We start from the raw sequence: 11,053 nt of genomic DNA, 5'->3' as shown, positions 1-11,053 counted from the left end.
ATCACACACACCGCACCCAATATAGATTTCACCCACCGCGAACGTATTAACCACTTTTTCACCTTAGAGACAATGGCTAAAAGATTCTCGGGATCTGATTTCATAATACGATCGAATTCAACGAACTTGCCAGGGCGGAAGAAAACTTTCTTCACGCCAAACTTGAAATCCTTTGAGCTAAGATTAAGCGATTGTAACATAGCTTCGCAGAAAGTGCGCGGTGGTAACTTGACCAATTCGGGTGGCAGGACCGATTTATACATATTGTAGAGATCGGCGAATGGCACACGTGATGGATAACCATGCTCCATAAGCTCCAGCACGGAAATAGTGCCAGAGCATTTAAGCTGTGCAAGTGCTAGCCCACCCTCGAAATCACGATCTATCATTTTGCTGTTAGGCTTAATGCAGCGTATAAAATTAGTGCCCTTAAAAATTAAATCATTATACATTCGTTTTGCTATTTATTTTGCATTAAAACAGTGCTTACATTCTTCTCCAATTTCTCCATCAACTCAGCCAGTTGGCTTTTGAATTTCGAGCCCACAGAAATGAAATTCAATTTGCCGCGCAACGCGGTGTTACTACCAGAAGGAAATAGTGTTTTCAGCAACGGATTTTCGCACTCCTGCACCAAACCCTCCAAGGAAGCATGCAATGCATCATTGTTTTTCTCTATAAATTGTTCCTGCAAAGCATCAACAAAATGTTAAAAACAATTAAATACATGCCATCCCACGCCTTAACAAACATGCCACACCTACCGTATTGTAACAGACAGCGCCGGCAAAGTGACGCACAAGGAAACCATCTTCATCTCTTAGCGTGCGATGCGCCTTCAAGCGCGATGAACGCGGCAAGCCCAAGCGGAAATGGTTTGACCACGCCTTATGCACCTCGGCCGTGAAGTGTTGTGCCGATGGCTTTGGCAACTTTGACTCCTCATCCAATAGAGTATAAATACCGTTTGCTTTCGCTTCAATTAAATCGATAATATCCTGATTATCGGTGAATGTGATTTCCGGCACATTCAATCCCTCACTTTTGTACAGCTCTTGCTCGTTCTTAAGAATGTTGTCATTGAAGAATTTTTGCAATTTCTCATTGCAGTAATTAATGCAAAATTGCTCAAACGAATTCACAGTGAAGTACTCGAAACCGGCAATATCCAAGACGCCAATATAGAAATTTGAGACTTGGAAGGGGATGCTTTGATTAATCAGCGCCACGATACGATCAAAAAGGCGGCTGTAGATGGCCTTGGCAAGCGCATCGCGCGCATTGCTGGCCTCATAAATTTTCAAGGGCACCCTGAAATAGCAATAGTAAATTCACAAAACAGGTGTGTAGGTATTGACTTACATTATTACTGTGCCCTTGAAACCGCCACCTNTAATTCTCACATGAAGTGTGTAGGTATTGACTTACATTATTACTGTGCCCTTGAAACCGCCACCTTTGCTTTGCATTACACGCGACACCAGTGCCTGTCTGAGTTCCGATGGATCAACACCCAGCAATTTTGATGTGATGGTGAGAGATTTCTCAGAAGACTCTGAGACTTGACAACCACCTCGTGCGTCATCTGGTATCTCTTCAAACGAAATATTACCCAAATGTAATACGGCAGCCACCAATGAATAAATTTCCAGTTTATTTATTTCACTCAAACCCAATCGACCCAGTGCACGATCGAGATTTTGAAAATGATTATAATCATCGATAATAGGATCCTTCAGGGGACCCTTTTTCACATGACTCTTGGACTTTTGAGCAGCCGGAATAAGTTGCTCTGTCTTCGCGTTGGCAAAATACTGCGTACAGCCAGAGAGATACTGGGGAGAAGGGAAGAAAAAAAAATATACATTAGTTACAGATTATTGAACAGGCAAAAAAAGTTTGTAAAGGGCAAAGAAAGCATTTATCAATGAATTTTTTTTTTTATTTGTTTTAACAACAGAATAACTTTCTACAGTTATTTGTAAAGACATGGTTCTAGTTATTCGGAAAATAGTGTCAATAACAAAGCTTGGATAAAATAGGGAACAACGGCTTTGTCAGAAACGAAACTGACTATAGTAATTCAACATTAAGTTATCTAATGTGTTCCGAAGTTCGTTCAAGAGGTAAATATTTGAACCGATGATTTTCTTCGGTATTTGTATATATTTGCCAGGGCTTATCAGAACAAAGCTAACTTCATTTGCTGTTCATATATTAAGCAATAAAAATATTTACAAATATGCGGGTAGTTTATGTGCTAAGTATATGATACCAGTCAAAATATAAACATTAATATAAGTAAATATCAATAAAAGGTCCAATAAACCGTAAAATGCAGTCAACCACGCATACATATGGACATGGTAATTTTTTTTCACGCAAGTTCTTCCATACAAAGTATATTCGNTGTAATTCAACATTAAGTTATCTAATGTGTTCCGAAGTTCGTTTAAGAGGTAAATATTTGAACCGATGATTTTCTTCGGTATTTGTAAATATTTGCCAGGGCTTATCAGAACAAAGCTAACTTCATTTGCTGTTCATATATTAAGCAATAAAAATATTAACAAATATGCGGGTAGTTTATGTGCTAAGTATATGATACCAGTCAAAATATAAACATTAATATAAGTAAATATCAATAAAAGGTTCAATAAACGCATACATACGGACATGGTAATTTTTTTTCACGCAAGTTCTTCCATACAAAGTATATTCGACAATTACTTTTTGTATGAAGAAAATGAGCAACACCTTCCACTAAAAAAATTGCCGAAAATCAACGCGATTTTCTAGCAACTTTCTAGCAACTTTAAACTTGCATTTTGTCATACTAAAATTGAATGGACTNATGGAGAAAATGAGCAACACCTTCCACTAAAAAAATTGCCGAAAATCAACGCGATTTTCTAGCAACTTTCTAGCAACTTTAAACTTGCATTTTNCTTTTTGTATGAAGAAAATGAGCAACACCTTCCACTAAAAAAATTGCCGAAAATCAACGCGATTTTCTAGCAACTTTCTAGCAACTTTAAACTTGCATTTTGTCATACTAAAATTGAATGGACTATAAAACTGCATACTTATAATTTTTCTAAAAGATCTGAAAAGAAAGTTGCAAATTAGTGTGCAAATTTATGGAATTTTCCTTAGTTTTGCACAAAGTTTAGAGATTTTATTTTTATGTTTTTAGTTGTAAAATGAACTATATTTTTATAAAAAATTATCGAAAATAAATTAGANTTAAAAGATCTGAATAGAAAGTTGCAAATTAGTACGCAAATTTATGGAATTTTCGTGAGTTTTGCACAAAGTTTAGAGATTTTATTTTTATGTTTTATGTTGTACAATGAACTATATTTTTATAAAAAATTATCGAAAATAAATTAGAATAAAAAATTTTGCATACATTGCGAAAAATTCACTGTGCCAATACTTTTGTTCGTCACTGTACATGCGTATTCAACCGTAATAAATACGGTTTTTCAAAATATCTCCACCCTGGCGCCACCTAGCGAGGCCATTTATCGTAAAAATGTTTCAGCTTACATAACCAGTACATGTATATTANCATATTATAAAAAGCAGCCAAATGGGCCCATAAATAAATTCGATATATGATTTAATTTTTTTTTTCGTGGTAGACATCCGCAGAAAACGCCCATATGTATGTACATATGTCTTTAAANTATATTATAAAAAGCAGCCAAATGGGCCCAGAAATAAATTCGATATATGATTTAATTTTTTTTTCGTGGTAGACATCCGCAGAAAACGCCCATATGTATGTACATATGTCTTTAAATGCAACTAAATAATATCGAAAGCGTTTTAATAATTTTATTGCGCCCTTTACTCACCCGATAATCATCTGGTTTACCAAGATTCAGCTTATCACGCAGCTGTTGCGGTGCACCTGCTAGCAACATAAAGAATACATGATAGTTGCGTTCCTCAGAACTTTGCGTACAAATACGACTCTTCTCCAGCAGATAGTGTGATATATAACCGCCAACCACTTGGCACTTGGCATCATAGTGCACTTCAATGAATTTGCCGAAACGGGAGGAATTGTTGTTACGCGTAGTTTTTGCATTACCAAAAGCCTCAAGTACGGGATTGGCTATAATAAACAGATAAAATAGATAGTATTTAAATATCAAAGGTTGGTTACATACAACGACTCTTATTAAATTTTAAATTTCACTTACCATCTAAAATTTTCTGTTCAATGGGACCGGCACTATCGCTGGAATGACATAAATATTTAAGCAAATACTTGGTAGATTCTGTTTTGCCAGCACCCGATTCGCCAGATACGATAATAGATTGTGACGATTTGAGTACGCGCATATCACGTATAGCCTTATCAGCTGCAAAAATTACAAGAGAATGTACAGACGTAAATATGAGCTTTTGTACAGCAGAGGGTTTCTTGTTATTGTACAAAATTTTTTATTTTACCTATAGCAAACACATGTGGCGGCAGTTCGCCCAAGGAACGTCCAGTATACGTTTTAATTGTAGCTGAAGAGTAGAGATCAGTGATTTCACGATATGGATTCACAGCAATGAGTATATTGGCCACATAAGTCTAGGAGTAGATTGAAAGAGATGATATTTTAAGTGCATTTGGCAATACAGAAATACTGGAAAACCACATAAAATTTGACTGAAAATTTCCATAATTTTGAATGAGAATGAGCAAATACTTCTACTAAAAGTTTGAGTACAGTTTATTTCAGCCAAATAATGACGAACCATGTATGGAACGCATTTACCTTGATTGAGTCTATGTATGTACATTAGAGTGGTCCAAAATAATAAAGTCGGAATTTTAATGCCGCCACCTCCAGGATTGTTCTGAACCGAAAATAAATATACCCCTATTTTTTTATTTTGAAATCAAAAAATATTTACAGGCTAACCTAATATTCACGCACGCCGCCAATTTACTGTCAAAAATTTCTCATGCACATACAACTTGTATTCGAGCAACCGAAATTGAACGGCGCGCGTATGAAGCTAACTCAATTTCCAATTTTTGTTCTGCGTGACATTTTGATTTGACATTTCGCTCAATGAAATTAAATGCAAACGCACGCAAGCCATTTTCGGGTGACGCAAAACAAAAAATTCTACGGCGAGCGTACCAAAACGCAAGCCGCGAATATTAGGTTAGCCTGTTAGGGAGTGCTCACAGCGCTCAAAGTTTTCCATGTATTTTATATGGGGAAGAAACCTATTTTCGTAGAAATGGTATAAAACTCTTGAAAATCAATATTTTTCAATCGTAAAACTGTGGTTCTCTTCAGGAGACTTCAGACATTAATATCCAATTGTTTATTTAACCATTTTTTATGATTAAAGATTTTTTATTGGTCCCCCCATTGCATTTTCTAGGACCTATAAAATATAGTTACCATGAAAAAATTGTTAGAGGAACAATTGGGTATTATTACTGGGAATCTCCTGAAGATAAGCAACATTTTCCAATCGAAAAATATTGACTTGCAAGAATTCTACACTATTTCTACGAAAAGTTGTTTTATCCCCTTATAAAATACATTGAAAACTTTGAGCGCTTTGAGCACTCCCTAAATTTTTTTTTATTTCAAAATAAAAAAATAGGGGTATATTTTTTGTCGGCATAGAACAATCTTAGGGGGTGGCGGCATTAAAAATGCGACCTTATTTCTTTTTACATACATTTTTGGACCACTTTAATGTACATATGTAAATAATCCTAAAGTTTATTGCTGTAAATACGACAGACATGTCCACTGGATATTAAATGACAAAATTTTTAATAACAAAAATGGTCATTAATTAACATCGGTGTCGTTACGATATTACCAGGCCTATTCTGAAAGTTCTCAACATTTTGTAGTCGAAAATTTTCAAAATTTTAATAACAAAACTGAAACGGAAACTACAATTGCCGGTTACAAAGTAGAGATGCCGTTTTTACATCGATTAATCGAGCCCTTCCGATTCAATTTTTTAGTTTCGATTCGATCGGTGAATCGATTAAAACAAAAATCGATAATCGAAATTCGATTTTTCCCCAATTGATGCATACTGGTTTACCTCAGAAAATCTATAAAATTTTATTTGGAGACAGGTACAAAAAAAATATGGGACCCTCATTTCCCTCTTTTCTAACTTGAGAGAGCAAAGACCAAATAATTCAATGAACTCTATATAAAATTATGGCTAATACTATAACAAAAACTCCAAAAATCGGAATTTTCATAAAAATTGAGCACTTTTTAATTACTTCTTTTAAAATTTAAATAAAACAAAAAAAAAAACAAAAAAGCGTCCGTATTGCAAAAAAAATCTACATATATACGTAAGCTCATAATCAGAGGTGGTCCCATACTAATTTGGTTTAGATACGATCATTGGATCATGATCTTTCTTAAAAGCGTTGTATTAAATAAGCACTTTTTTATGTTTTATTGAGACGAAAACGAAACGCTAAGCAAAACAAACAATCGGTAGATACCAGATCTTTCACTATTTTTTTATTATTTAAAATTAATTTGAAAGTCGTGTGAATTTTTCTAGTGATATATTTCGGGACCCGCGAGACCCACGGTAAAAGTATGAAAAACGTCCGGAAGGGCGGGTGAGGGACTTAAAAAATGAATTTCGGGATGGGAGGGATCGGGATTGAATATTTAGTCCCGTGTCCATCCCTAATACATACCTTTCTGTTTTTAAGGTTATATGCCCTGAAAACCATACTTTTAGAGTATTCTGAATAGTAGATAAATCTTAAAGAATTCGTAAACAAATCATTATTTCCCTTTCCGAATTTTCTAAGGTGAAATATATTGTAATGTCATAAGAAAATCGGTAAGGCAATAAAAATAATACCGCGATGTAAAGTTATTTTTTCCGAATTTTCTTATCATTTGGACTTTTTTCTTTGAGTTACAAAGCTGGAAAGTATTCGAGAAATGGACTTAAAATTTGTACCATCTATACTTGTTGCAATAGATTGTTTTTCAGTATTTATAGTATTTCAAGAAACTAAGCTTTAAGTACTTATGCGACGAGAGGTAAAATAACTGCAAGTCCTGAGACGCACTCCAGGCCATTACTTCTCGCAGTCCTGCTTTTATGAGGCTGAGCCTTAAAAGCTTTCTGACATGATGTTTTGTCAAGGCTGCATATCAGTATCCTCTGGAGCTGCGGAGCCGTTACGACCGGAGTGAAGCTTTCAAATTGCTATACATACATGAAAATGATCATACAACAAACTTTTCCAGAAGCGGTTTCGAGCTGAAAGTAAAGATGTTTTTGATTTTGAATTTAATTTTTCAGCTTCGTGACGCTTCAACTAATCTTTTGAATAAAATTGAGTATTTGCCACTTTTCTTTGACGATAAGTTTTGGGGTATCTTTGCAGCCGAGTCCATGAGAAAAGCTCTGCTTCGCCTCGTTCGTTGAGAACACCTGAAGGTTCGCTTCGCCCCGCCTTTCTTTGCAGAGCCACCGATCGGCTTTCTGTGTGAACGCACCCTCAATGGCTTCCATTACCGTTTATAAATACACACCTTCCCTTCTACTCTTTTCCTTCATTTCTAATTTCTAATACAATTATTTCTTTATGAAAACATAAAACATGGTTCGCCATACTTGGCGAAAGCTGTCCTTTTTTACCTTCCTTTTATTAACTGGGGATGTAACTATGTAATATTGATGCGCCTAAATGACGCAGCGATTTCTATTCTCAAGTGGCATACCTGATGACAGTACGAATGGCAATTATAATAGGGAGGTTTTAGTTTTTTAAACTATAATTTTATTTAAGTGAAAGTCTTCTAACTCAATCTATATTACTTGCAAGAGCTTTAGTGTTGGGAGCAGTAACTGAAAACATTCGCTCCTCCTTTTGAATTAAGTTTTAAATATAAACTGTTTATCCTACTGGCGTGCATCTTGATTATTCCTAAAACTTGAATGTTCTAAAATTTTATATCGTCTCCGAATGAGATACACTTTTGGGGAGTATCATTTCAAAACGAAAATGGGAAACTAGACTCACTGCCTATATCGCGCTTATGTTTTTTTATATAAATCAATAGAGCTATTCATTCTTATTGGTAAATTTAGCATACTTGTAAATATATCTTTCTTAAGTACTTACATAAATTTTGTCTTTATAATAACGCGTTTTTAAATTATCCAAAAACGTTGCTTCATTCAGCAGCATAAGTTCACCTGAAAAGTAAAAAAATGCATATATGGATAAGGAAAAACATATGTATAGGGTATGATATACAAAAGAGGTGGCACAAAAAATTTACCCTTTTCGAAGATGGAAAAACTTTTGCTAATGGCGTCGAGTGTCAATACATTTATGATATTCTTAACCCTCTGCGACTGACGTGGTACTCTGACAGACACCGAAGGTTCGACATTTTTTCCGAGAATTCAATAGCATTGATTACTAAAAACGCCTATTTTTCGTCATATATTTTATTTATATGACAATTTCATTAATGAGTACTTAAAATATTGATAGAATTTTCAGTCTAAATCGAAAAAAGTTTATTCATAAATATCTAATATATATTTTTTGATCTGGAAAATTGGTGTCTGAGAGATTACACGTTAATATAATGGGGAAACTTCGGTCACGTTAGTAGCAGAGGGTTAAAGTAACAACCATATTCAGGGCTATCACGGAATCCATCGTAGAAAATCTACGAATTCGAATGCCTGCTACGAATACGAAAAAATTGCTATAACTGAATCGGAGTAAACTCGAAAATATCGTTGTCAGATTTGTATGCTGTGTGCTACGTTGCACAGCAGTCGCAATGGCCGAGTGGGCAAAGCACTAGACCGCCAATTGAGAGACCCGAGTTCGAGTACGAGTCGGCGGGCAACAACGGATCTTTTGTTATTTAATTTTTGTTTATATTTTTTTGTTTTAGTTTAGTTTCATTCTTTTAAAGATAAACATTTTTTTTAATTAATTTAAATATTTTCTTAAAATATTAAATGTTTATGATATTGTTACATTCTTAATAAATTGTTGTTAATGTAATTGTGTGTATTAGCGTTTAGCAGATGAATGTATGTATGAACATTAGGGTGGTCCAGAAACAGTAGAGTCGGAATTGTAATGCTCTCACATCTAGGATTGTTCTATATCGAAAAAAATTAAACCCCTATTTTTTATTTTGAAAACAAAAAATATTTAGAGGTCGCTCAAAGCGCTCAAAGTTTTCCATGTATTTTTATATGGGCAAAATAATTGTTTTCGTAGAAATGGTATAGAATTCCTGAAAGTCAATCGGAAAACTCTGGTTCTCTTCAGGAAACTTTAAAATAATAATACCCAAGTGTTTATTTAGCCATTTTTAATACTAAGGATTTTTTATTGGTTGCCCCATAGCATTTTTTGCGGTTTTTGTGGGGTTTTGGCGGACTTATAAATTATAGTTGCAATGAAAAAATGGTTAAATAAACAATTGGGTATTATTATTGGGAATCTCCAGCAGATAAACAGAAAAATAGTGATTTTCAACTATTCTATACCATTTCTACGAAAAGTTGTTTTTTCCCCATATAAAATACATGGACAACTTTGGGCGCTTTGAGCGACCTCTAAATATTTTTTGATTTCAAAATAAAAAAATAGGGGTATATTTTTTCGGTATAGAACAATTCTAGGGGTCAATCGAAATGGGGTTTAAAAGACTTTATTTCTGAAAAATATTTAGGAAGGTTGCAACATATTTGAAAATCAAACAATTTTTGAATTAAAGCAAATAGGTAATTGAAACACATAAATATGTATAACAATATGAGTGTCAAATGAAGGAGGTTTAAAAAGGTTTTACTTTGAAAATACTTTTAAGGGGGTTGCCACTTGTTTGATAAGTCGAACCTAGGTAACTATTACACAGGTAATATAAAATATTTAAATATGGCTGTCAAATAAAAGCGTGTTAAGAAATGTTTAGATTGGTGGAGTTTCAAGAACGTTGTTTTAAAAAAGATAAATTTAAATTATTAAGTTATGAATTACTAAAAATCGGTATTAATCGAAATGGGTTAGAAAAGGTTTTATTTCAGACCTTGTTTAGGAGGATAGCCATGTGTCGAAAAATCAAATTCATCAGTTAATTAAAATATGTATCACAACCTCAGACGAAAGAGATTGAAAAAGATTTTAGTTTGATAATACTTTCGAAAAGGATTTCCAACTGTTTGAAAAATAGAATTCAGATGACTTATACACAAGTTTTATGAAATATGAGTGTCAATTGAAAGAGACATATGAAAGCTTTAGTTTTAAAATATATTCGCATAGGCTGGCCACCTTTTCGAAAAGTCATATCGATCTAACTAAGTACATATGTATGTATAAGGGAAGGCGTTTTTGTGAAGGTCATTAGATTTGCTCCGCTCTTTGGAATTTCAAAAATTAAGGGCCAAATAAAAACCTTGGTTTGTAGATGTGCGATAAAGCTTTATTTTTGGGAATTGGAACTTTTTTATCAGTACAGGTTGATTTGAAATTTGATGAAAAATTAAAGCGACAATATACGAGACCTCTCTTCACTCAAAAATGGCTGCACGGATTTAGATCCTATAGGACACCGCATCGCTTATAACTTTAATTAACATTTGGAATTTTTTTTGAAATTAAGTTTCGGGCGTTTTAACGCCACGCTTGTTCACTAGTTTTTGTTTATTTGCCTACATAATTGCGTATAATTAGCAAATCGCCAAATGATAAAAAGCAGCTATGAAAAACAAAAAAGGCAGGAAAAGCATTCCCGCACTTTTTAGCTTTTCTCTATTTCTCTGAGTGTAATTTTGCCTTTTGACAGTTTTGCCAGTTCTAACTAATTTTACAGTCTAGCAATATTTTCGAGGCTTTCCCTAAATTTTAGTGAAATAAAAATAAACAAATAAGCAAAAAAAAAACACAAATTTTGTAGAATGCTAATTTTTTACTTTTAACATTATTTTGCACAACTTGTTTTACGACTTTTTAAGCACATATTTTGGTAAACCT

The 11,053-nt window shown here is 34.0% G+C and overlaps 1 protein-coding gene across 1 annotated transcript; it reads right to left on the bottom strand.

Annotated features, from left to right (window-relative positions):
• Positions 1–5: 5 nt before the first annotated feature.
• Positions 6–8,238, bottom strand: jar (Myosin heavy chain 95F jaguar; the record flags this gene model as incomplete). The annotated part of the gene is made up of 8 exons (XM_017636104.1): positions 6–428; positions 491–688; positions 765–1,311; positions 1,429–1,835; positions 3,864–4,126; positions 4,215–4,376; positions 4,468–4,597; positions 8,165–8,238. Coding segments are annotated over 8 exons (2,204 nt in total), but the record flags the coding sequence as incomplete, so codon positions are not given.
• Between the last annotated feature and the right edge of the window lie 2,815 nt (positions 8,239–11,053).

This window comes from Rhagoletis zephyria, unplaced genomic scaffold, assembly GCF_001687245.7.
Source record: "Rhagoletis zephyria isolate East Lansing unplaced genomic scaffold, Rhagoletis_zephyria_1.1 Rzeph_scaffold_17258, whole genome shotgun sequence".
NCBI lineage: Eukaryota > Metazoa > Arthropoda > Insecta > Diptera > Tephritidae > Rhagoletis > Rhagoletis zephyria.
This window is presented reverse-complemented; position numbering and strand designations above follow the sequence as displayed.